A 27,609-nucleotide genomic window follows, 5' to 3' on the forward strand; every position below is an offset into this window, starting at 1 on the left:
AGAGGCTGCAGGGTTTCCCATCCTGTGTGCTCAGAACCTCCTGATGAGAGGACATTCCCCTTTACCCTTCCTCCCAGCCGGGCAGACCATTCTGGCAGCCGGCGGTACAGGATGAATTGCAGGAACAAAGAATGAAGACAGGGAGGTGACTCGGTGTCAGGGGGGGACCAGAGCCCACACCAGTGTCCATGTGCAATCCAGACACTTTGTGAGCGCTGACTGGTGATGGGGTCTGCGGGGGTTAAGAGCAAGCCCCCCCAAGTCATCTCACTTAACCCAAGGCGGCACCCAGACGAGAAGGAAGCACAGAGGGTGACAGCCACTTGGCCATGGACAAGACAGGCAGAGAGCCTGAGATTCAAACCAAATGGCCTGCTCCAGAGTACGCAGTATGGATGCTGGAGAGACACTGAAAGAAAGCATGAAGGCAGAGCTGTTTCAAAGAGAGAAAACAATGTCAGCTGGGTTTGATCAATTGCCTTGAGGTACGAGATAAAGCAAAGCGACCTGAATTAACACCGGTCAGCATCCTAGGCAGAGAACAGCAGGACAGCAAGCCAGAGAGCTGTTTCAGCAGAGCACTGGCACCCCCGCCCCCCGCGGAGGACACGGGGCGGCGCAGTGCCACAAGCTCTCTAACGACAAGCCCATCTGACACCTGCGGCTACTGACCTCGGCGCAGCAAACCCGCCGTTGGTTCCTGAGCTGCGCCCACGAACGGGACTCTCCCTTGCACGCTCCTGCACCTACCGCCCCGTTCTCACCTGTGTCCCTCTGCAGGTGCCACCTGCTGCTCCGCTCCCTGTTCTCAGACCCGCACCGGGAATCCACACCCAAGCACTGAGCGCACGCAGCAAGTACTCAACAAATTACCAAAACAGCCCACACTGAGAATCACAGAGAATTAATAAGAAAAAGCCAAATTTAAATTTAATTGAGAGGGTTTTAATATTTACATTTGAAATCCCAGTATCTGGCCATCTCTTAATCATCAGGAACAAATAAAGATGCTAAAGGACTTATTAGAACAATGTTATCAGTTATTTTACACAGCCCGAGTTGGGGCAGCCAAGGCTTTAATCAGCTTCAATGAAAATGCCTTGGACAATTCATCCTCAACAGGGATAGCCTTACACTAACACAGCTGAGTAAAACATGAGAAGATCTTGATGACATAACAAACAGTGTGTTGTTTTTACGTCTTTCAAAAATTTCAAAACTGGTTAATTACATGCAAAATCTAAATTGGGGTTTGTAGTTAATTTTCTTTCCCTAAATAAAAATTCTTGGTGTGCATGTGTGTTAACTGTATCAACATAGTAACTTCTGATTGGAGAACCTCAGGCGGCAGAATGAACTGTTCATATGCCTGCGGACCCTGCAATCACAATGTTGTCACAAATCCTCTGACAAACACAACTCTCATCGTTCCCTTACCTGAGTCAGTATAGTGCTGGTTCCATCTGTGGCCTCCACTGTGAGGTTATAGTTTGATTTCTGTTCGGCATCAAGAGGTTTGGCAACAATGATGGTTCCGGTGCCCTTGTCCACGTCAAAGTGACTGTCATAATTGCCACCTGGTTTAAATTAGGACAAATAAAAAAGTAAAAACAGGTAACAGGAAGAAAACCTGCCAGTTATCTTGTGGCTTTCTAATTCTTAATGGCAGTAAAAAAAAAAAAAAAAAATTTCTGACACATTCATCAAACTGATCAAGGTGATTCCAAGGAGCTTTCATTTTGAAAGACAAGGAAAGAAGGGCGATGAGAAAGGCATTGCTTTTAGTAAGGCAAGGTGGAGACCTAGCTGTCGAGGAAAAACTGAGTGAAAGAAAGTAAGAGAGCAACTCTAAAGGAGAAAAACATTGCCGACACTGCCCATGAATAACTGCCAATTTGCTTTCTATGGAGTCCTAAATATCTCTTTCATTTATATCTCAGTAGCCATACAAGGTATCATTTAGTAACCACAGTTGGCCGTTTAAAAATTTAATTTTTTTTTGAAGTTGGGACACTTTGGGCATACTGCCCTAATAAAAATACCTATTAAAAACAAATGTTACTTGGTAAAAAAAAAAAAAAAAAAAATAGTGGTAGTTAACAAGAGTTAGTCATGACTCATAAACTATCTGAATTTTTTTCCAATGTTGTCAAAGGGTAATGAAGCAAAAGTTTCTGTGCTGCTTACATTATCCAAATGCATTGCCAATTATATTCTAGGTAAACTCTTTTTTCAAGTCCACTGAACTTGAGATACTTACATCAATGAAATGGAATGAAAATGTCTGAAGGTCAAAATGAACTTCTACTAAATCTTACCAAACACGACACAAAACACGCACACACAAAACAAACTCTTCAGCTAAAACTAAGGGTCTAGGGAAGGATGAGAGTCTTTGCAGTTAAAACGGATGACCATGTGCACACTATGGAAAGCAAAGACAATGAAAGGTAGTCACTGGAAATGAAACAGCTCTAAAAACGGATGCTTTTATTGTAGATCTCATAATCTGAGGCAAATTATGTGATCTCAGCAGATACCTTCTGCTGTACAGTTCAGGTCACAAGTCATCTGAAAGATGTAAAACACGTCTCTAGCCAGTGTGTCTCCTGGCACAGCCAGAAAGAAGCAAGCAAGCATGGAAGAGAGCAGAGAAAAGGCAGAGCCATCAATCAGACCGGTCCAAAGGCAGGCAGGTTAAACGGGAGGGAGAGGCTGCCCATCTGGAAACACGACAGGAATTAACAGAGAGCCAACGAGCTATTTGACTGTGGCTGACTATGAAAATAATCTTTTTTTTTTCTTTAAAACTAATTTGTAATGGTTTCATAGGTATGGATGAAATCCACAATTTCAAACATTGACCAAAATTATGAAAATAGCCTGTCTAGTGTGAAAGTTCAAGAGGAAAAGCCTGGACCACCTGCCTATGGTCCCTCAGCCTATGTTCTACCAGGCTCAATTTGCTGAAATAGCATTTGGGGGTACAGTGGCTGAGGGCTGGATGAGGGAATAGGGATATGAAGCTCCAACTAGAGATGACTCACAATACATGCTTTTGATTTTAAGTATCCCTATAATTAAAATAGTGTAAAGAAACAGAATAAAAAAAGCTAAGATGTCAAAGTCTAACGTTAGAATAGGGTATTACATTCTATGTCTAAGCTAAATTAAATGACAAAAAAAACCGAACTGGCTTAGGCATGTAATTTTTATCACAGGATAATTTAATCTAGTGATTCCGGCTTCATACTGAAAATGAGGTAAATAAAACTTATAAAGTCACAGTTGGCACTATCGTTTTTAAGTTATAAAATTAAAAATTTTAAACTTATTCCCTATAAAATACCGATGTGTGACAATCACATGGGCATAGTTATTTCAAACATTAGATGATATTCACTGAAAATACTAATGTGCCATATGTTATGTATCAAGAAGGAAAAATTAAAAAGCTGTACTTTTGGACTGGAAGTTGTACTTTTGGACCAAAATGTTTAGGTTTCTCTGTAACTCCCTGATGTACTTAAAAAAGCCTTATCTTTATATTGAGATGGTACATATAGAGCACTTATTTTAAACAAGTTTAATATACATTGGATATTGTGATAAATTTTGCAATCATCATACTTCAATTTAAACAAATTGGCCTTCCTCCCCTTCTTAAATTGTGAGATGTGCACAAAAATCCGAAAAGCACTAACAGGTTCTCCTCAGTGTGACCCACACAGGGACAGTGACAACCACGAGAACACTTACCAATGATGTCGAACCAAAGAGGGGTGCCAGGAGGCTCAACAGATATCACCCCAATCATGTGAGCAACTGGGTCGCTTTCCATGACCGTGAAGGTAAAAACTGACTCTTCAAAGGAAATGGGCTCAGGGGACGGTTTGGGTTTGGCGATCCATTCAATATGGAGTCGAGTCGTTGACCACTTTTGGGGGCGACCATTGTCAACTGCTTTAATCTATAAAATATGGGATAAAAACAGCAAATGAGCAGAAGTAACATCCCATAACCGAAACACAGACTGGCCTGGTCTTAGCCTGGGCCCATGTCAAACATTCGATGTCTGTATTTGCGCAGTCCCAGCGTTTAATGCTTGGTAAGAAGAGCAACCTCTTCACGCCACACTCAACAGATAACAGCTGAAAAGAGAAAGACAAACCCATACTTCGCCTTGTCATACCGAGGCCACTTACTGAACAAAGCTATAAGAGAAAGAGACATAAGGCTAGATTAATAATCAACATATCTAAGAAAGAATTCAAAGACCAGATCTTAACTCACTGAAAGAATATCATATTCTCCAGCGCCAGAAAACTTCTTGGATGAAACCAGCCCGGTGTTCGGCTCAATGAAAAATTTGCCGTGCTCGTTTCCTTCCTCGATGCTGTAGGAGATCTCCGCGTTGGCGCCCGCGTCCCGGTCCGCGGCTATGACGCGGTAGATGGGCTCGCGCCTGGCGCTCCGCTCCCGCTCCGCCCGCTCCCGCTCGGGGAGTCTGATTTTGTAGAACTTTTGCAGGAACTGAGGCTTGTTGTCATTTTCATCAAGGATTTTCACAATCACTCTGGCAACAGTTGACTTGGGAGGGCTGCCGTTGTCTGTCACCGTAACCTGTTTTTTAAAGGCAGGAGATCAGCAGATGTTTTTCAAAGACACTATATAAAAAGCTCTACGGGTCACAGAGCTCTGACCCAAACCCTGTCCTCTGCTTCTGACGACAGCCCTGTGCGGAGGCAAGGCCACGGCTCTCGTTTCAGACAGAAACTCGGGGAGGGGGCAAGGGCTAAGAAAGAGCTGGCTGTGACCCCTAACTTCTCCTTACCAGGCCACTTCTCTTCCTCACACTACCACTTTTTAAAAGACTTATTTTAGAGAGGGAGAGGGTGAGGGAGAGGGAGGGACAGTGATTTGTTGTCCACTTACTTATATATTCATTGGTTGATTCTTATATGTGCCCTGACCGAGGACTGAACCTGCACCTTGGCGTATCGGGACAGCACTCTAACCAACGGAGCTACCAGGCCAGGGCCCTCACATCACCATTACCGTACTGTGAACATCACCAAAATGTTAAGCCATCAAAAACTTAGTATTTTTAAGCCAAGGAAGAGATAATACATTAAGATTTTGCTTTAAATATCTAAAGAGTCCTCTTAAAAATATATACACTGCATACACTTAAAAATAAAATCTCCACATAGTACATTAAAAAACTATTATTTTTAAGTTTCATCAATAAAATAAGCTAAATGATCCATTTAAAATGTATGTTAAGCAGCATGCCTTTTAATACTAGTAATCATTTTATTTTGTATTTTGTTTGGCTCTTGCACAGAAGTTTTCCATGTTTAGTAGGGTGAACATAAACATTTAAATTTAAGACCAATTTATGAAATAAAATTTTCAGTAAAAGAAATGTAAAATAACTTTTATTCTAAGTAAGTTACTGTGATCAGTTTAGGAATAAAAATCGAGGATCCCTGAGGATGCACTGGGGTGTGCGTCTAGATGCGTAAGAAACAATCCTACCCTGAAATCCAATGTCCACTTTTACTTCAGTGTGTAGATTAACGGTAACGGCCTTAGTAACAGTTACCCCACCCTCACCCGCATCCTCCCAGATTAATTACCGAAACACTAAAAACTAGAGCCCGCTGAAGTTTCCCACAGAACCGTTTTCTGTTTGAAGCTTGGCAGGTGTAAATCCTGTTATTTATGCAAGTTTGAATGGGTCCCAACCACAGCTGTCAGAAGTATTTAAGTAAAATAGTTGCTTTCCTTCAAGTACACACAATTTACCTTCCCAAACTCTCAAAATAAAAATTACTACAGTAATTTTAATGTCTCAAAACATTTCCTTTTGATCAGTTTTCATGCTATTTGGGAAGAAAAATTAAAGAGAAATACGAGCAAGCGTTATGCTTTATAGAATTCATCATCAAACTGTTCCTAAGCTTGGGGTTCAACGATCAAGAGCCAATAGCACAGTTTTGAACACGTGACTAAAAAAACTGGCTTCTTTAAGATTTAGTAAGATCTTCGAAGCCGTCAGTATCTGAGACCTGCTCCCACCCACTGACAGTCGCTGACACGAGCGGCTCTGGGTGAGGCACGCAGCTGGCGGGGTGCAGCAGGAGCAGGTGTGGGATCTGCTGCTCCAGACAGTCTGCCATCTGTCTCTTTTCTTCGGGAACCATATTGTCCCCTCTGTCAGTCACACTAGTGACTGAATGAAAACGGAAAACTCTGATGTATCATTAAAAAAATGAATTCAAGGGAACTATACAACTTATGACTAAACAGTTAGATGTAACACATGAAGAAATTACTAATTGTAATCGTGGTTGTGAAACAGCCTTTTCTAGATAGGATATACACACACACACACACTATAATATATATATATATATATATATGTGCGTGTATATATAGTCTACAAAATGAAATATTTTACTGAAAAGTTAGAACATTTTGACTAAGCATGAAATGAAATTAAGCAGGTGGCATTATGAACAGCAATAATATAAAAAGACAGGACTTAAAAAAAAATCACAGTTTAGAATTTTCTCAATTATGCGTACCGAAGAGATAATTCACAATTAAACGAAAGCACTGGTCTTTGCGAGGTCTGGCTGCACTACTCAACACCGGCCACTAACGTGTGATGGGGACACGTTAACAGAGGTCACAGGACCGTGTGCTCGGTTCCCCTCCCCTACGGTGGCCCTCTCGCGGCCCCTCCCTGGTGCAGTGTGGGCAGGGCACCTGCAGGAGCGTCAGGCTGCGGCCACATTCCCTGCTACCTTCCCCTGCCAGGCATCTCCTGTCCACCAAAAACAGGGCAGGCAGAAAGGACGAGGGGTCTTTCTTCTGCCAAGGACTGGAGGCATTTTAAATACCCCGAGAAAAAGATGCCTCATCAGAAGAGAGCATCTTAGAAAAGTCAGTCAGACTTTCAATCTACTTTTATTTCAGAAAATTTTTAATGGCAGAAATTTTATATAATTCAGTTTAAAATGCATAAGCAATGCAACTGTTTAAGGGGAAAAAACTGGAAACAGGCTAACTACAGTTTAAAAAGTTGAATTAGATCTACTCACATAAGTCTATGTCAAAAGCATAATACTGAAGAAAAAGAGTATAAGACATACAAAAAAATCACTAATGTAAATGAAAATGAAATTCAAATAACTGTTTTCAGTTGTGTTTCCTCTCTGTGTATGTGCATGTACAAAGTACAAAAATTAGAATGACAGTGGTCTTGTATTCTGGGACAGACAGGGATATACAGGGGATATAAAATATATTCACAATGTTTTATTTTCCTTCTTATTAATGACAGGAAACTAATTAACAAAATATTAACAGCTATGAATGCGAGTTAATGTGAACAAGACTGCTCTTTCCCATGATATTTACAACTAAATTTTTAAAGTAACTAAAAATAAATGCTCACTTCTAATATGTGTTCATCTTGCTGCTCTCGATCTAGTTTCCTTGATGTAGTTGTGATGAGACCTACAAAAAAATAACAGTTCATTAATCCTCACAGCAAAACAACCCATAACCTCACATAACCACACTGTGTACACACAAGGCTGAGCAAACCTCTAACTTATTCTCAAAGGAAAAAATGATTAATACTGTACAAGAACAGTTAATCATTTCACTTTGTTTAGCATACTTTACACAATCTCATTTTAATAATTCTTCAACACAACAGGCATATGAGAGAAGTATTAAGAAAGTGAAAAGCTCAGATCAGTTATATCATTTTGTTGAGTAGTTTCAACATGCACTGTCAGGAAAGGTTTTTAGAACACGGGATGAAATGATTCAGAACCTCAAGCTCATCCGTATCTCCTTCAACTGCTGCAATCTCTCTCTCTCTCTCTCTCCTCTCTAAAAATCAATTAAAAAAAAAAAAAAAAAGCATATCCTCGGGTGAGGATTGAAAGAACAACTGACAGAAGTAACTTCTGTAAGACAGTGAAAAGGGCCACTGGAAAAATACAGTGTTGACGATGTTTCCTTACCTTTGACTCATCTACTCTCAAAAATGAAGAACTGTTACAAAAAGAAATGTGATTTTCCAGGTAATGCTGCTCAAATAACAATCATTCAATTCCCAATAAGAGAAGGGGAAATAAATGATCCCCACAGAAACTCCTTTCTTTCTTTGATTTTTCTATCAAACTACAATGTCCAATTTCTCTCTCTCTCTCCAGAACGCTGACAGCTACCTGGCAAATTGTCAACATACGTTGGAACCTAAAAGACCATTAAAATGGATTAAATTTATTCTTGGACTTCACACAAAAAAACAACAACAGCATTCCCCCAGCGGCCAACATGCCCCCCACCGCCTGTGCGGGTAACGGACCCGTGGGTGCCGCGTGGCCCGACCACCCGTCCTGAGGGTGGGTCCAGCTGGGCTCAGCAAGACAACTGCCAGGCCAACCTGTCCCCGCCCCGCCCCGCGGCTTCAGACAACTCCTACTTCATCACTCTAACCGGTTTTCTTAGTATCCTGTTTTCACAAAACTACCAGTTAAAGGCTCCTCAAAATGCTTCTCTAATTTGTAAACCAATGGTTTGGGTTCCCATGTAATTTGAAGTGTTTATTTTTCAATAAAGCAATGCTCTCTTTTTAATGAGAACAAAAGGCTATTTTGTACGTTAGAATCTGAGGTTTTCTCAAAACATACTTACAGACTTTTTAAGAGAGGTTTAAGGAAAAGGCTTTGCCACGCTTAATGGTGTGAAAATGTTGCTTTGGCACGAGTCTGATTTTCATTAGTTAAGAACCTTTTAAAGTTAAGGTCTTTTTTTTTCCTATCAGCAGCTGACCACCCCTCCTGATTGCGGTTTTAAGTAGTTGGAGAACGACAGGATGAGCCCCCTCTAGCTGCCCCAACGTGCCCATCGGAGAGGCATCGCCAGTGGTAACCTGGCAAGGGCGAGCTGGCCACGCTCCCAGCGGGAGACCCTGCTCCTGGCAGGCGATGGCCACAGCGAGTCCCGGCGGCTCGCACACAGAGGTGCCCCTTCCCGGCCGACACGCGGCACTTCCGACGGCTGGTCGCATGTACCGACAGCCTCGCCACCAACCGCCGAGGACACAGAGCAGGCTGACCATCGCCTAGGTTCGGAATTACTTCTTCTACAGGCTTCAAATGAACTCTCCTCTGTTAAGTCAAACGCAACCTTAATTCCATCCAAATGCCGTGAAGTCTCCTGTCCCTTTACCATCCGTGTTAGCCCAGCTCCCCTATCCACGCCTTCACCTCCCAGCTTACCCGTGGTTTCTGAGGCCTCCTTCCCTGACTGGCTCAGCCTGGGGTCCCACAGCCGGGCCCTCCAAGCTCTTTCATTCCCTCTGTCATAACAACACCCCCGGTAGGACAGTCGCTCATGTGAAAGTCGCCTTTTATACAGTGCAAAGCCGGTGGGACCACACTTTGTCTTTCGTGTAAATCTTGGTTACACTGCTGTATCTCTATTGCTCTAAAATAATACTTAAATGTGTGAGCATGTGAATGCCTTAAAACTATGAAAGAGCAGAATTTAAAATATGTAAATAATGATACAATTTTACAGCTTATATATGTATCAGCTAAAAGAACCATTTAACATGTATTCACAGGCAGCATGTGTCAGGCCCTGCGGCAGGTAGCCTAGGTGACAGTGGCGTCCAGCGGACTGACATTTAGAGGCACAGATGGGAATTGTGCGAGGCAGACACAGGGATTCGCGTTGGGCCACAGTGCAGAAGAGTCCGGGAAGAAGAGAGCGGCAGGCCTACCGGGAAGTAAAGAGATTGGTGCCCAGTCCTAGGAAGGGCCACTGATGTCCAGAAAACCACGGAGAAGCCCGCGCAGCAACAGCTGGAACAGAGCCCTGTGTCCCTGAAGCCAGGGCAGAGGGTTTTAAAGAGGGAAGCCCTCCTCCACCTCCGCAGGAGCGGGAGCCAGGGAGGCAGGGAGGAGGCTGGCGGAGGCCCTCCTGTAAGAGGAGCCCGCTTCCCTGGCCAGCACCCAGCGGGCGAGTGGGGGCTGCAAACTGGGGGGCAGGACCTCACCTGGGCTAACCCACACCAGCCGCCAGCCTAGCGCGGCCAGTGACACGCAGGTGACACGTGAGACAGCTCACCAGCGTGTGCGCTATTTCAGACAGACAGACAGGCAGACAGCCGGCCCTCTCCAGATTTACACACTCCCACTGAAAGGAATCCTGCGTCGCTCCTTTCTCTGCCCTAATGCCAGCCCCAGGGACAGGCTGTGCCTCCTCCACAGCTGGCACAAGGTAGTGAACCACGAGAAGCGGGACATCAGTGCTTCTGGGACTTTCATACAAAATCAACGCTGAAGAGAAAACGAAGTTTCCTGATGAAGCGGGAACAGGCCAGGCGGGCGGTGGTCCACAGAGGCAACACCACCTTACAGAAACCTACCTGGGAGCTCACCGTCCCCCGACGCGGTCCGGGCAACCCCCCCCCGTCCAGCCAGAACGCGCGACGCATTCCAACCTCCTCTCACGTCGCAGCCCCGCGAACCCCTGCCCACCCCCACCTCTGCGATAAACATCATTTCAAAAATGTGTCTTTCCTAGATACCTGGCACATGTTATTAACCTTGAAGGTATTAAACAGCCTACCATAGGGCATCCATTTCTCTCATTTTAAACATCTGTGCTCATCTGTAATGTTTATTACTAAATCCCAGAAAGACATATGCTGATTAGAAACAGGACAATGTTTATAAACTGCAGTGTAGCCTTTAAGATGCTCAGGTGTCTGAGCCAAAGAGAAGTGAAATTGTTCCAAGGTCATCAGTAAGTCACTGCCAAAGCCAGGATTAGAATGTAGTTCTCCAGACCCAGAGGAGAGGGTTTTTTTCCCTCCCCATTACACCACACACTGCTTAATTGATTGCACTATGGTATTTCAATGCTCCATAAACTCCGAGCTGTGGCTTATATAAAAGTTAACGGGTTTGGGGGGGTGACAATAGTTAATCAGTATTCATTTAACAGGTCCAAAAATGCAAGTTAGAAAATAAAACTGTGAGTGAAAGCAGGCAAATGCACACGCAAGTGCTGGCTTCTGTAACTTTGTGCTTTATCTTTCTTTTCTGCGAAGCACTGTTAAATTAAAAATAGAAATGAAAAGAGAAAACTTTCTTTCCTTGGCCTAGAAAAACATCCCATTCTGTAGACCAGCGATTTTCAGCCTTTTTCATCTCATGGCACATAAACTAATTACTAAAATTCTGTGACACACCACAATAGATATTATATTTTTTGCCAACATGACCAAAAAAAAGTTGTAATTTTGATTCTTTCACACCGGATGGTTATGATTGTGTTGACTATCATCATTTTTTTTTTTTATTTGACAATCTAAGGGGAAAGAGGTCAGTGCCCAACTAAATGGTCAGGTATTGCATGTTTTAAAAATTCTTACAGCTCATCAGTTAAAAATTGCTGCTGTAGATCAACACTATTATAAATGTGGGTGGGCTGAGAGAATAGATACCGTATCTTCTCACCAATTAGAAGTTCAAATTTACCCCATAAATGTATATAAAACTAAGAAACCAAACTTTCCTATGTTTTAAGAATATCGTTAATAACTATTCGTAGCCTTTCTAGGCCACTTTAGACATTTAGAGAAGAGTTCGTTTAAGGAGAGAGAGAATGGTAGGTTAACTGTCATGCTTCACTAGAAAATTGTATTCTTTGACATTTCTTACAAATCAATACCAAAAACCATCAACAAACTGCTCAGTTTAAGAGATCAAACAGACTTCACAAAGTAGAATGCACATACAGGCGAGCAGTAAAGGATCAGTAGGTAAAGAGAATGTGCCCCAGGCCCCACAGGTGAAGCTACCTCTACGATGCATTCAGCTACTTTGTGCCGTCCACTAAGAATACAGGTGATTAGGACAGTCTTGTTTTCAGAGTGTTCAAGAAACAAGGAGGTGGGTAGAAGACAAAGACTACGTTCAAGAAACAACAAAAGAGCGGGGGGGGGGGGATGCAGGGTGGAGGGGATCAATGGGGGAAAAAGGGGGACATCTGTGATACTTTCACCAATAAAGATAAATTTAAAAAAAAAATACAGGGACTAACCAAATGTATGGAAAATAAAGGAGGCAATATAACTGATAATCATTCTAATTTTTAAAGTAAATTATTAAAGTAAGCAAAGCACAGTGAGACGGGGAAGCAGGAGACAGTAACTGTAGATGCCACGTAGCACATGATGTCACTCTGTCCACACTTCACCATGGGACGGTCTAGTCTACAGATCTGTACCCAACCAGCTTTAATAAGTAAAAATGTTCTCGGAACAAGGCTGTTTACTGGAATTTACAATTTCACAGCTGAGGCCCTGAGGCCTGCACAGTAGGTGGACAGAGGGCTCCACAGTCCACAGGCAGGCAGGAGAAGGGCAGAAACTAAACCAAGGGCAGCACTTTCCTGTCCAAACTTTCTAAACCCTCTCTTCCAACACGTAAACCGGAAATCGTGTCAATTTAGCTAATTTTTAAAATCTGTAACAGTCAACTGGAAAGTAAGTACTAAGCAGCAACCACACGCTCAGTATAATGTTTGGTTCTATGGTGGTTACAATAAATGAATGCAGGTGGGCCTGAGCCCGGACTGGATCCCCACCGAACACAGGCAAGACCAGCACCCGCACTGAACACAAAGGCAAAGCAGACCTGCGAAAGATAGTCAGGGAGGCTGGGCATCGCTACCCCTGGCCCCATTCTAAAAATACAGATGGCGAACGCTCAATTTTTCCTACGGTTATCACTCAGCATCCATCCCCTTGGAGCTTTAGGCCATGAGCTCAGAGATACTCCACAGCATTGCGCTGTCTTTATTTAGGTGCTGTTCTAAGACTCTTCTAACTGTGGCCCGTCTAGAGCTCTTCTGGCAGCTGTGGCCGTCTGAGCAGCTATTGTCTGTCACTGCAGCCCTGGTGCCAGGAGGATTAGGCCTGGAGCCAAAAATGGAATTCTATTCATGGACCAACCAGTCTGGAAAGGAGCTCAGACCTCATGCAGTTCAAACTTTCAGTCCCAGAGAAAACCCTAATAAAATAGATCAAATGACCGAAGTGAAGTCACACAGGTAGTGGCTGGGCGGGAATTTACACCCAGAAATCCCTAGACTTCTCTCTGGCTTTAATTCTATCTTAGTAGCTGTTTCTTATTGGAAACTGATGGCATTAACACTCAAGATACACATAAGATCAAAAGCCACGTGTGACTTACTGGAAATTGCCTTCATCATTCCTATAAATGTCAGATGTAGCAGCAAAGATAGAGAGGGGAAGAAACTCAACCCATTTTTAAGGTTAACCCCATGTTGACAAAAAAAGTGTAACTGCACTTAGGCACTTAAATGCAAAATCTTAAAATATTGGTCTTTAAATCATTTTAGCAAATGATATTAAGCAACATGTTAAAAAAACTAGAATACCACTTGAATCCTAAGGATTCAACATTAATAGAATTTAAAAGAAAAAGGTATCATTTCAACCTGGATAGAGAAAAGGGAATGAATAAAATGTGACTTCTTTCAGACTTTTAGGATAACACACTTCGCTATAAAATTAATAAGCAGGAGAACAGGTAAGAGAAATCTATAGATTCTTCCTTATAATATTTGCATATCTTTGGGAAAAGAGTACAAATAGGTAAACTTATTTTTTTAAAAAATGAATTCCTGCCATTGTGAAGTGACTGGACCTTCACTTCCTTCCTCTGCAGCTATCAAATGTTACCGGAAACCCTTGGAAGTTGTTTGCAGCTGTAGCTATTTCCTATTGCACTTTGTTCAGCCTCTGTTCCAGCCACAATAAAATGCCACTCACTCTGATTGAGAAAAAAATAGTTACAATATGATACTGGACTCTTCTATGGATGACTATTCCTATTAGCTACTATAGCATTTTATGGCTTTACCATGCTTTAGGAATTACTACATAGAAATTATATATACATATGTGACTAAATCTGTCTGGAATCAAATAACATTTCCTATATTGAACATAAAATAATTCCATATTCAATATTCTACCCTACATGTAAACAAATAAAAAACAGGCCACTGTACAAAGTTGTCCTCTACAAAGCATAAGAAGCTAGAACTTAGTAATTTCAGCATTAATTTCTCAACTCAGATTAAGGGACTAAAAAGATGGATAAGACGGTAAAGATCTGGTAAGTATACATACAGTCAACTGTGAGAGCTGGAGTATTATTAATACACCCGATGAAAACGTAACAGCTGAACTTCCACTTCTAGCCAGGGGATCACACTCACCCTCCAACATGAAACAAACAAAAAACCAGACAAAATAAATGAAATAATGGTTTCTGGGACACCAGACAAAGAAGGATGGTAACTCCTGAGAGATGGAAACGAGGGAGGTGAGACCTACTGCCCTGAGACAGTTTCCAGTTGCTCCCTCCGAGGGGAAAGCCAAGAGAAATGGAAGTTCACGTCCGCACAGAGACTCACTCTCAAATGTTCACAGTAGCTTTATTTGCAATAGCCAAGAAGTGGCCAGAACACAAATGTCCATCAACAGGTGGCTGCATAAACAAACTGTAGACCATCTACACAGGGACACACGGCAATGAAAGAAAGGAGCGTACAAACGATGGGACTCACTACAATATGTGTGAATCTCAAAGAATAAACATGCCCCCTGCAAGAAGCTTCACCACAAAGAGAGTGCACGCTGTGTCCATCTATCCATAATTTTAGAAAATGCAGACTAATACTCAGGGACAGAAAGCAGATTAGGGGTGGCCTGGGGACGGGGGCAGAGAGAAGGGGGAACACTGCAATGACTATGTTCACTGCTTGACTGTGGGGATGGTTTCACAGTTTCATAGCTATGTCCAAACTGAGCAAACTGCAGACTTTAAATATGTGCAATTTACTATATGTCAATTATACGTCAATAAAAGTTTTCAAAAATAAAAAGCAATACTTGCTTTGTGTCCTAAACATGGAAAATACCAAACACACAGATAAGAGAATAAAACATTGGTCTTTTCTCAAGTTAACACCGCAGAATTATCTGCCAAGTAAAAGCAGCATATCACTCCTCCAAAGTTAAAATTGAAAACACTGACTAAGAAGAGGCTTTGTGAGGGTCACTTCAGTTTCCCGAGGCCACTTGTGGACAATGAAACCGTGAAGCACACTGGTCCCCATTGTTCGGGACGCCCCCCCTTCGCTGTCCTTGACATACCACAAACGAAGCTGTGACGCGCTTGCCTGCAGGGGCTGGGGCTGTGGAGGTTCAGACAATCTAACATTCTGCACCCTTATCTGTCTCCCACCCTGAGCAACTGCACAATTTATATTAAAAGAAGCAAATTTACCCTAACTGATATTGGATGTAATCAAACAATAAAAATGTTAGACAAAATTCTGGTGTCAACAAAATTGTGCGTGTATCAGGAAAGGGAAATGGATCGAGTCTCTTCGGCCTGTACACCCTGGAAAACAACAACCGCCCATCATCCTGCTTATAAACAATATAATGAGAACCATCTGAGGAGCAGAAAGACAGTTCCTGGCACCACATTCAAGCACACAAACTTTGGCGAAAAGATAAAAGACGTTCGAAAATGTTCATTCAAGCTTGTCATTTAGAACCCAAAATTCAGATGATCACATCCAGTCCCAGGAAGATTTTGTTTTGTTTTTTAAATGTTTTGCCACATTATGACACAAGGAGAAAGGGGTGCTGTGGAGATTTCTCTTCTCCAAAGTGACTTCGTGAGGTCACTGGACTCATGTTTATACAAAATGTTCCAAGGGACTGCATGGAGACCCTTGAAAATAGGTCACTGTTTATAAAAATCACAAATATCACCCTTTAACCCTTACTCTGGGAGTTAAGGTTTTTCATCAAAGGTAACCATTCTCCCAGACACCCGTTAAACTGTGTCTCTTGGCCACTAACTTGCCACTCCTTCCAAGTGTCCCCCACCGTGAGGCACGGCCCCACTTCCTCCAAAGGTGTGTATTAGAGCCTGTCCCGCACTATCGATCGCACACCCACCTTTCTCTCTGCTCTTTCACCCACGCAGACCAACGTCCACAGCATCTCTTAGCATGCTGCATGCAGGGCAGAAGCTCGGCATACGCTTGATGCATAAACACATGATCTCAATGGCAATGAATGTAGGCTTTCTCCAGCCTGCCGGACAATCCCCAGGGTCCTAAATTTATCTTCCCCACTGAGGAGCAAGTTCGGCTCATTTTACTTCATCAGATTTGTTTATCCAAAGGAGATGCACAAATATATTACCTTCTGTATAGTTAACAGAGCAAACATCACATATGCAAGTGAGAGAGGCTCTGGAATCTTTCCCACAAGCGGTTCTGAGCGCGCTGCACTCTGCACACAGGTGCCTTACTGACCAGGCGTGCACACACAACCACTGATCACAAAAATGCAGGCGCCTGGAAGCCAGTTTCCCCAGGATCCCAGAGGTAAAGCCTCACTATCGCCCAACCCTCTTGATTTCCAGCCCAGTAATTTTCTCCCTCAGCCACTAATTATTAAGGAACATGATTTAAGATCTCCAGGTGGTGTTCTGGGTCAGTAAATCATGGGAACTTTCTCTACCAGACTGTCTTTCATCAGCTTTCCCAATCTGGCCTCCCATAATCCTGACCTACCCATTAACAGTAAGTCTGCTTTGAAAGTTTCCAGAAGTATTCTTTGAAGCATTACACTTTGGACCCTGAAGATCATGCCCAAATTTCCTGCTGAGTTCAGGGAACACAGTCATCTAGAGACAGACCCTGTGAAAGTGTATTCAGAATATTCTATAACAATGCCCATGCTAAATATGGTTATTTGTTGATCATAAGAGACATCAGGGGACTCACGGAGCGATCAGACTTCTTTACTAACCATAGAGTCTATAATATACTTCACAAATATGCCTGCGTAACTAACTATAGTTATTCTGCACTGCCATCTGCCTTCAACCTATAAGAAAATAAACCCTCTTTGCAATCCCCGTGAATCTTCTGCTGTCCTGGCAGCAGGATGCGTGTGGCTCCTGATGATAAGATGTCTCTGCAGATATGTCTTCCAAGCGTCATCAGGACAGAGGGATGTAAAGGGAGTGGCAATGCCACACTAATCCCATAGGCACTAGCCGTAACAACGCAGCAGTGATACCATTATTTCAGAGGCACTGAGATAGCCAAGGCTTCAAGGCTCCCCACCCACAACAGCTCTAGCACGGAATTTCCTTAAGTTTCTTTCTTCTTTCTCTTTCTCCTCAAATATACATTAAGTCCAGACCTGTATTTGCTCCGACATTCCAAAGGCCATTTATGGCTTTCCTGCCTGTCTCTTCAAGAGAGAAGTTAGCCTAATCTAAAAGACACCGTAAGAAAAAGAAAAACATGCTAAAGTCTAATCCATCAAACATTTTTTAAAAAGGGGTTGTTATGTTACATTCTTGAACTACCACCTCAAGGCTTTGACTTTTAGATTTCTCTCTTTCCCAAGGCCTGTGACACCCTGCTCCCTGCTTTCAGGCAAATTGTTCCTTCAAAATTCTTATTAATTTCTAATCTTTCTTCTTTTACATTTTATAGCTGATTTTTTAGCTCTTAGTTTTCTTTCAGCTGATTTCACAAAAAGAAGGCTGAACGTGTGCAGTAAAAAGAGTATGCAACGACGTTGCTTAAACAGGCCTTTTATTAATCATTCAGAGACGCTGTGTCAGGTCTTCATGTTCTTGTATAATCTCTTAATTCCAGCCCTTTTCCATAGGCTCGGGGTCCTGCGCCCTGCCCCTGAATGCTTCCAAAAGAAAAAACTCTCAGGCCCCATTTCTCTTCTATACAATTAAATTCTTATATGGCTCAATCACTCTTAAAATTCAATTGCTGGTTTTCTATGACTCCATACCTCCCTCCTATGCTCCATCAGAGGAGCACATCAGACTCTTGCCAAACAGGTGACTATCTCAAAGTAAAAGTAAATCCTAATACACTCAAAATCCATCTTAGATTTATGTTTACTTTTAACTATCAAAAAAGACAGTCTCTATGAATGCCAGGTTGAAATATGCTGACAAAAGGTTTAAAACTAACATTTTAACATACCTTTCAAGACAGATATTACACACATGCGCACTCTCTATTAGGAATCTTTTTATAGACATTTGGGGACTCGAATATTGAACTCAAGATTCTTTCCACCTTAAGGATTGCTTTCTTTTAAGTTCAACAAAGGAAATTGTGAAATAAAATGATACCAAAAAAAGGAACAACAAAGACTGCTAAGGATGCTGAGAATGTCTTTTTTTAATTTTGATTTCTGTATATTATTTTCTTGACATACATCAAACAGAAAACCCAGTAACTGAACAGGCGGGCTCCCTAGAATAAGGAAGGACATAAGCAAAACCATGACAGAGGCATGCAAATTACAGTGACTCACCTCCCTGAGAATTCCTAATGAGATGCTATAGAAAAGTACTGAGTCACCGAAATGTCTGGGCTCAAAGGCCAGCTATCTATTTGATAAGAAGTTTTATTTTCTTACAAATAAACTGTCCTCTCAACATCCAATGGCGGTTCTCGTTTTAACTCTAATCAAGAAACCGCAGAGCAGGAGTCCAAAGGTGACGCGCCGGGCGCATCAGTGGTCGCCAGCTTCCGTCACACAGGCGGCAGCTACGGGGAAGCTGTTTGCAAAATAATAAAAAAGCAAACCAAGGACTGAGAAGGTAGATGTACTGTCCAATGTAAAAGAACAAAGATTAGATGTTTGTAAGGACTTTGGAAGAGGATTTTAGAGTCAAGAGGCTTTCTGCTTAGAAGTGAGGGGTGAGACATTGAGAGGAGAAAACAGAGGAAGACTTGAGGACCAGTTCAAGAAAGTCACTGCTCCCCATCTGAAAACAGCTGACTCCTGGTCCCTACTGCTGCAGAGACTGCTTGTGGGGAAATTCCAAACAACCTAACAACAACAGAACTGCTGCGAACTGTGAAATAAAACTCTTTTGATATTCTTCATAAGAGGTCGTTAAGAAAACTGGAATACTTCACAGCTGTAGAATTTGCAGTAAATTTAAGATATATCACTAATTTAGGAGCTATTACTGAAACAATGGTTGCTTTTTAACCTGCAAGTGAAAAACTCTACTAATGAGCAAAATCATAAAATAGCTTTACAAAAGCAAATTCAAAGAAAAACCACATTTGGATTAAATTTTCATCTGGCAAGAGACCTGTTTGGAATAACTCAGACAGAGAATAATTTATTAAAAACTAAAGAAAAGCAGAACTTAAACTTTCCCGTCGGGAGAGCACACACAAGAACATTTCACACAGTCCTATTAACACGTACCTGTCTTAGGGTGTATTGAAAAGAAGCCCTGCGGATTTCCACTCGTGATTCTGTACGTCAGCTTGTCACTAGAGCTGGAGTCCGGGTCCAGTGCCTCGATGAGGACCACGGACACATCCTTGGGGGAGTTCTCCATGACTTCTGGGTAGTAAACGGGCTCCGAGGCCCGCGGCGCGTTGTCATTGACGTCCTCCACCTCGATGTAGACCTCGATGAACGACGAGAGAGGCACAACGCCCCGATCGGTGGCGTAGACCGTCAGCCAGTAGTGGGAGGTGGACTCGCGGTCCAGGCGATCTGAAGTCTCTATGACGCCTGGGGACAAAGAAGGAAGACATGAAGTAGTGGGCCCACGGCGATGAAAACAGCCACGCTGAGAAAGTGTCAACCGCAGTGACGACTCTGATTTACTGGGCGCTATGTGTCACAGCTGCGTGATCTGAAGCAAGTTAGCTAATCTCTCTGACTGTGTCCCTTCCTATGAAACAGAGACAATGACAGTCCGTTCCCCTGAGGTTGATTAAATGACCTCACACACACACGTAATGATCAGAACGGGACTTGGTACATCACGCTGGCTATTAAGGTATTTGTCATTATTAGGACTGGGTGCCAGGTGCTATGTGAAGCGCTTCACCAGTATCATCTAAGTCTCAGAACCACCCAGTGAGATGGATGGGTACTCAGAGATCACCTAATGGCCCGATACTTTGCTTTTCAAAGGATGAAATTCATGGTTGGTTAAGATTTGGTGACTTTTCTACATTGAATCAGGGAGCCAGAGACAAGACCAGAGCCATGGCCCAGATCGAAGTCCCCACTATCTAGCACCCTTGCTCCCCAGCTGTGCTCGTGGGGCCCCTGCTCCAGTTTAGTGGAGGCAGCTGGAGCCACGCTCCTCCACAGAGTCTTAGTTTGGCAGACACACCCTGCACAGCAGCTAAGAAACAGAGGATAGCCTTTCAAAGTCCAGAGTAAGGGACTGCTCAGGTCACTTGTGGACTGAAACCCTGGGTTTCTTTTAATCATAAGCACATGGCAGGACAACCAGTGTGCTAAAAATATACATTCTCCCCCTTACACCATAAGCTCCAAAAGGGCAGAGGCCACATGTTTTTCAAATATTAGTACACCCAGCACCTTACCCAAAGCCCACTAATTATTCCTTAAATGAATGAACAAAAATGAACAGATACCTTAACTGGAGTTGGTACAGAAAAGTCCTCAATTAAGACCCAAACTAGGACACATATCTCATTAAGTCAACTGGGAAAAAGGTGGAATTATATAATTACAAAGAAGAAGGTGTGAGTGTATGGTTTCAGCCCAGCCACTGAAATTAGTCAAAATCTCACTTGATCCCAGGATTAACCTCTTCTCAGGATGATGAACAGTGAAAATATCCATTTCTCTTAGGCAAATCATGTCCTTCGGCGTTCCCAAAACATATCACTGCATTTTTTTCTGGTGCATTAACCATTCCGAACGAGTACTGCTTTTAGGGTTCAACACAACGGTCCATGTTGGACTCTGAAAATCCTACAACTCTTGAATCACTGAAATTTCCCATTTAATGCAATTCTCCTTCAAAGGTTGCTAAGAATTAATGAAGTGAGAGTAATTATAAGCTTGTGAATAGCAATAAACATTCATTTTATGATAATCTAGTTCACATTTTAATATTTAGTAAGTTTGCTATTTATAAGTTATAAATCTTTTGGGGAGTGTTACATATTACCTAATATGCAAAATAAATGAGATTTTTCTCCTATTAACTACCTCAAATAAGCAAATATTTAAATTTATAAATGGATCTGGAATACTACTCATAGAAACATGGAATAGAATCTCAGAACTCTTAAACAAAAACGAGCTAACTGGTCTATGTAGCAGAGACAACCATCAGATAAACTCAAACACATTTTCCTTCCTCTCTGGTCCAAGCATAGTGTATGTGCTCTGCTCACTAAATTAGTAAGAGAGTATGTTTTAGCTTGATGAGTGCCCTTAGCAACCAAGAGAAAATAATCTTTTCCAGTTTCAATTTCTCCTCATTCCCATCAGCGGAGGGATAGATGAAGGCAGTCGGGGAATACCAGACGTTCTCTCCCCTAGGATCGCATGTTAACAAGTGAGTGCACACAGGCCCCTCTTGTGTTCTGCCATGTCATTAAAATGCAAACGAATTCACCTAGCAGGTGAAGGATTATTACAAAATTTCAAGAAGGCAGGCACATGGTGCTTGTCTTCACCTCCTTCCAGTTCTAATCCTCAAACAGGTCGTGCTGCTATCATCCACTTTTGTAAATTGTGTCCCTCGAACCGTGATTTGTAGGCCTTAAATGACAACAGTAATTATGGACCCAGATTTGTTCAGCTTCCTGTATGCCAAGCACTGTGATAACTGTCTTACAGGCATTACCTTATTTAATCCATCCAACCTGCCTACATATCATGGATGCAAACCTGGGATTAAGAGAGAGGAGGAATGCTCCTGGGGTCACAGTAAATGGCAGAGCTGGAGTTCAGACACATTCTGGCTGCAGCGCCAGCAAACGTCGTCAGTCCTGCTGTTGGTGAGACAAAAGTGTAGCACACAAAATTGAATGTGAAAACTCTGAGAAGTCTAGTTGAACCTCGTATTTTGTCCATTTCTTAACATGTCAGTATTCAGAAGGAGTGTTAATTGTTTGTGCATATAGAATAGCTTTTCCTAGTGTCTGGGTGGAAGAGAAAACTGAAAATGAAAAATGAAATGAAAGTGTACTGTGAGGTTTAAACCACTGGCAGCCAGCTCTTTCTTTTCCATCAAATTCCACTCTGAGTCTGGTGTGAAAGTGTCCAGACTGCACGGAACAGTTGTGGGTGGGGTGCCTTCTGCTGCGACAGGCCCTGGGGGAGCAGCCACAGTCTTCTTGGCATGACCTCCTAGACAGGTTAAGAGGGGGAAGTTTCCGAATTTCAGGTAATCTCCGGAAACTAATGAAGGTAAAAGTGAGAGAGCAAAGTGGCTCTACTCAAATATGGAAGAAAACTAAGACTGTACTAATTAGCAATTTAAATACTAAATATGCATAGCAAGATGCTTAGAGGTTCATATTTCATTAATTCATAGACTATATTTTCATAATGTATAGTGATTGCTATGATAGTTACGTTGTGATGTATTTTAATTACTACACGCTCATAAAAGAACAAGACTATTTAATGAAGCTTACAGGTGACTATAAAATAAATTCTGACTGTCAAAGGGGAATGAGGGAATACTGAATAATTTCTAACCAAAATGCTCAAAGTCATATTAATGAAGTATACTTTCTGAATTTATGATAATTTAATAATACAAATACTTACTGTATGCCAAGGACTTCACTAGGGGCTTTACATGCATTAAATCACTTAAAGAACACAAAACTGTATGATTTTCATCCCAGCTTTATGAAGGAGGAAGCAGAAGCTTAAAGTAATCCACTTGCCTAAGCTTTAGAGCGCAAGAAACAAATCCATGGTCAACACTGACTTGGTTGAACTGGGATCTGAGTCAGACTGATTCCAGAACTCAGGGTCTTCACCATCGGGCCAGACCAGAGATTTTCAACCTTTTTCATCTCATGGGGCCCAAGCTAATTACTAAAATTCTGCAGCACACCAAAAAATATATTTTTTGCCAATCTGACAATAAAAAAAGGTATAATTTTGATTCCTTCACACCAGATGGCTATTTTGTGTTGGCTGTTGTCATTTTTTTATTTGACAATCTAAGGGAAAGGGGGTCAGTGCCCCTGACTAAATGGTCAGGTACTGTTTTGTGTGTTTTTTATATATCTTTATTGATTTCAGAGAGAGGAAGGAAGAGGGAGAGAGACACAGAAACATCATTGATGAGAGAGTTGTCATTGATCGGCTGCCTCCTGCACGCCCCCTACTGGGGATTGTGCCTACAACCTGGGCATGCTCCCTGAACAGGAATCGAACTTGTGACCTCCTGGTTCATAGGTCAATGCTCAACCACTGAACCACCCCAGCTGGGCAAGAGAGCAGGGTTTTTTTAAATATATCTTTATCGATTTCAGAGAGAGGAAGGGAGAGGGAGAGAGAGAGAGAGAAACATCAATGATGAGAGTCGTCATTGATCGGCCGCCTCCTGCACGCCCCTCACTGGGGATCGAGCCCTCAACCCAGGCATGTGCCCTGACCAGGAATCAAACCTCGATCTCCTGGATCCCAGGTCGATACTCAACTGTTGAGCCACACCCGGCCGGGTCAGGTGCTGTATGTTTTCAAAATTCTTGCGGCACATCGGTTGAAAATCACTGGGCTAGACTGTCATCGTTAGCCGCAGCATCACTGTCACACACCCCACAGCACCAAGGATGCTGGAGACCATGGGGGGAGGGGGACGACAGCCATGATGAGAGGCTACAAGTTTTCAACAGCTGAAATAAGAGTCCTCCCCGCACTTAAAGGACACTAAAGGAGAGAAGATCCAAGGGCTCTGCTTGGCCACAGAGTTGCAGGGTCTGGTGCCTAAGCACTATTCTAACTGTAGATCCTAATTCTAGGCACTATACCAAAAGCATAAAGCAGGTGGGGAAAGGACATACATATGCAAGGCTTTGTGTGTTCTGCTTTTTAATCTGTCTGTTCAGTCACAAGATATAACCCCCCTTGACCCCCAAGCACAGGCTGAAGCCCTACACTGAGCTCCCATCTGGAACCCAGGAAGAGAAGTCAAGTTTAGGAGAGGCTAGAAACAGACTAGACAATCTGCACAGAAAGACTAGCATCTGAAAGTCAAGAACTGTAGACTGGGAACCCCTTAGAAATCCTCAGGGCAGCTCTCTTGTTGTTAAAGAAAGTTGGAATGTTTTGCCCAACTTCAGGAAATTACACATACAGATTCCAGACTCCAGAGCGAGGCACCTGCTCAATCAGGGCTCATCAGAAACCCAACCATTCTTCACACAGATCCAGTTTTAAGTCCTAATCCCTACACTTCTGTTCCCAGTCCCTCCTAAAGCCACAACTAGCATTTATAGCTGGATTTCCTCTGTAACTTCAGCATAAACTTAACTCATAAAACGGAAACAACTTTTCAAAATTGTATTATGAAGATTTCTAATTAGTGCCTTTAACATAGGAAACCAACACAAACTTGGCACCTGGTCATCACTGGACATGAACCCATCAACCCACTGGGTTCGTTCTCAAAACTCCCTCACTCCTCTCTCACTCAATCCATGAGCTACCATCCAACTTTCAGTAACTTACTTTTTTGCACACTGAGTCATAAATTCACTTTTCCTGAAGCAATTCCCTAAGAAACCAACAACACCTTTACCTATTTAAGCTCTAGTTTTAAGTATATTTCTCTTTAACACATACCCACAATAATACTGCATCTTATATACACCCATATACAAACTCTGAGGCCTCCCTCCTTCAAATATCTTACCTCCTTTCCCGCCATCTCTACTCCTATTTTTCATTTCCTCTTTTACTGTCTGAAACTACAGGAGGCAACTAGGTGACAAGCCCAGGCTTTCCAAACTCCCTCCAGCCAGACAAGAAGAACATCAGTGTTGTCAGAGAAAAATGCAGTGAGAAGCAGAAATGACACACCACCAGGTTATAGTGCACAAGCAGTAGTTAGGGTAGGAAACTGCTGCGTGATTCTATGTATTGTGCTCTGTATATTTTGAGCACAGAAGTATACACAAGCTTGCTATATGGACTTCCCAGTCATGTTTATAAGGAATCATGTCTTTGCTTTAATGAAACATTACAGAAGTAAATGCCTAGCTTTCCAATCTCAAGAACACAATGAAGACATTCACAGGAAAAAGTCGTTAATAAGATGAAAAAATGGAAAGAACCCGAAATCGGGAGCTATGAAGTAAAAATGTTTATCATTCCAAACATACTCTCCAGGAGTCCAAAACCACCACCAGATGTCACTATGGAAACTGGTTTTAAATGTGAATACAGTGGAAAAACCAGACAGAAGGAAGAAAAAACACAGTGTAATTGTTCAAAGGGCTTGGCCAATGTCGCTGAAAATCTAGCTCAGGACAAAATTTCTTTCTAAAAGTATTCATTAATGTTCATATATTTAATTACACAGGGACTCGTGTTGTCTTCCTATAGCCTGATGATTGAAAGGTTATAAGGTACAATATTAGGTGCTCCAGTAAGTGGTCCAAAGGTTAATAAAGGTTTCAACAAATAACTAATTTCTGCTACCCACCACTGATGTCTAATGCTGTTAACTCAAATTGTCCCTGAACAGGAAAAGTCAGCCTCCCTCCAACTGACACGGGTGGAGCAAGATGCTTTCAACATAGCAATTTCTAGGGCAAAAATAAAGTTATATGTAGCCACCTCTCTGCCAAAAATAACTTAACTGACTCAAATTTCCATGGCCACAGAACACCTTTCTTCCTGGAATTTTCCTATTTTCTTTGTTTAACAGGCCTTGGCCCCCTATCAAGTCCTGGTGCCAAAGCTTTCAACAAAATCTTAGTCTTTCTTCAGCTACTCCAACCCCAGAATACTCATAATCAGCAACGACCTGGCAACTTACAATTTGCTATAAACCCTACCCACTTTTCTGATATACCATGTTACATACAGGGGGGGTGTGTATGTGTGTGTGATATATAAAGTGAGATTTCTGGAATTTAACCACTCTTTAATAAAATTACTACATTAATTTAACATGCAATATTATCTAATACATCAAAATCCTTTAATTCCTTAGGAAATATAAGGACAGTAAAATATAATATAAACATGTTATATTTAATGTTTCTGCCATCAGTTGGCAAAATTACGTTGCTACTGTTGACTAAATTAGAGGAATAAATGAGATAAGAGTCTGTGTTAAGTTGAAGGCATTTAAGACTCTAAAATGGCTATCCAGTCCACTTAGAAAATGACAGAGAAACACTTTCAGCACTCAAATAAAAGCTTTATATTTCCTTTCACCTCAAGTATATAAGATGTTATTACTGCCTTTGCTGGTGTTGATAATCATAAAACATATGGAAAATACAGTCATGTTTAATGGCTTATTTTGCAGAGAAAAATTCTCTGCAAAAACTTCTAGTACTTTAAAAATAGAATGAAATGTACAATTAATTTTTTAATGTTTCAGGTATGTGTAATTAAAATTTTAAAATGCTTGAGACCACAAACATAAGGTAAATATCCTATGCTTTTGATAATTTTAATAAAGATATGTAGAATAAAGTCAACTAAGAAGCATTCCTCAGGGGCTAAGCGAACAGCTAGGCAGCTACTCATATACCGCACAGTTCAAGAAACACCTACCTCTCTGCCCTCTTACAGCTAAAAACCAAGTAAACTCCGTTGGAAAATCACCTCTCCAGTTTAACCAAAGGCATGGTACCAATTACTACCATGAGGCAACCTCCCCAAACCAAGACCTGCCATGAGTGTCATTCTGGGAGAAACATTTGAGACTGGGAGCAGAGCAAGCTCAGTGAAACGATGGTGATGACATTATCCAATAGCAAATACATATACGGAGCTCACGACATGCCAGACATGATATTAAGCGCCTCTCACATACTAACTCATTTCATCTTTACAGCAACTCTAAGAAGCACTATGGTCATCCCTGTTTTACAACTGAGAAAGCAGCTGGACGACGCGCCCCAAGTCACCGAGTTCAGCAGTGGTGGCACCGGGGCTCCATCGCACAGGGCCGGCTCCACCCAGCCAGCCGCCGGGACACCTCCGAGGCTCTGGCTGTGCCTCCTAATGGCGAGGGCATGACAGCCACTGAACACAGGCTGCAGCTTCCAGAGAAAAGCTCCTAACTTCAATGGAATGGAAACTGTATTTACCAGACAGGAAAAACTGGTTTTGTTGTTTCCCCAACATCTGGGGATCTGGGTAAGGTATCGATGCGGCAGAAACCTTGCTGTTCTGTGCCATCAGGACATTAAGCACATTCCATAGTATCTAGAGAAAAGGGGGCTGGTTTAATGTACAATGGTGCCTCAGATACAGCTTTAAAATAAGATGTGCATATTAATCACATAGAAGAATGTCAGTGATACACAAACTGAGCGAAAAAATGTAAACCTTTATAAAAGTGTACAAGTAGGACCGTAGTTCTGTTTAGTTCCATTGCAAAATTTAAAAAC

General features: G+C 42.2%; 1 protein-coding gene across 3 annotated transcripts in view; it reads right to left on the reverse strand.

Annotated features, from left to right (window-relative positions):
• The window catches only part of FAT1 (FAT atypical cadherin 1), a 107,986-nt gene that overhangs the window by 37,920 nt on the left and 42,457 nt on the right, over positions 1-27,609 (reverse strand). For all 3 annotated transcript variants that reach the window (XM_081130241.1, XM_081130240.1, XM_081130242.1), the window contains exons 3-7: positions 19,436-19,750; positions 7,469-7,530; positions 4,294-4,623; positions 3,760-3,970; positions 1,438-1,577 (exon numbers count right to left, since the gene is read on the reverse strand). In XM_081130241.1, coding sequence (XP_080986367.1) covers positions 1,438-1,577; positions 3,760-3,970; positions 4,294-4,623; positions 7,469-7,530; positions 19,436-19,750 — 1,058 coding nt within the window. The remainder of the gene's footprint in view (positions 1-1,437; positions 1,578-3,759; positions 3,971-4,293; positions 4,624-7,468; positions 7,531-19,435; positions 19,751-27,609) is intronic.

Source organism: Miniopterus schreibersii (assembly GCF_964146895.1).
Source record: "Miniopterus schreibersii genome assembly, chromosome: 2".
In the NCBI taxonomy this organism is placed as follows: domain Eukaryota; kingdom Metazoa; phylum Chordata; class Mammalia; order Chiroptera; family Miniopteridae; genus Miniopterus; species Miniopterus schreibersii.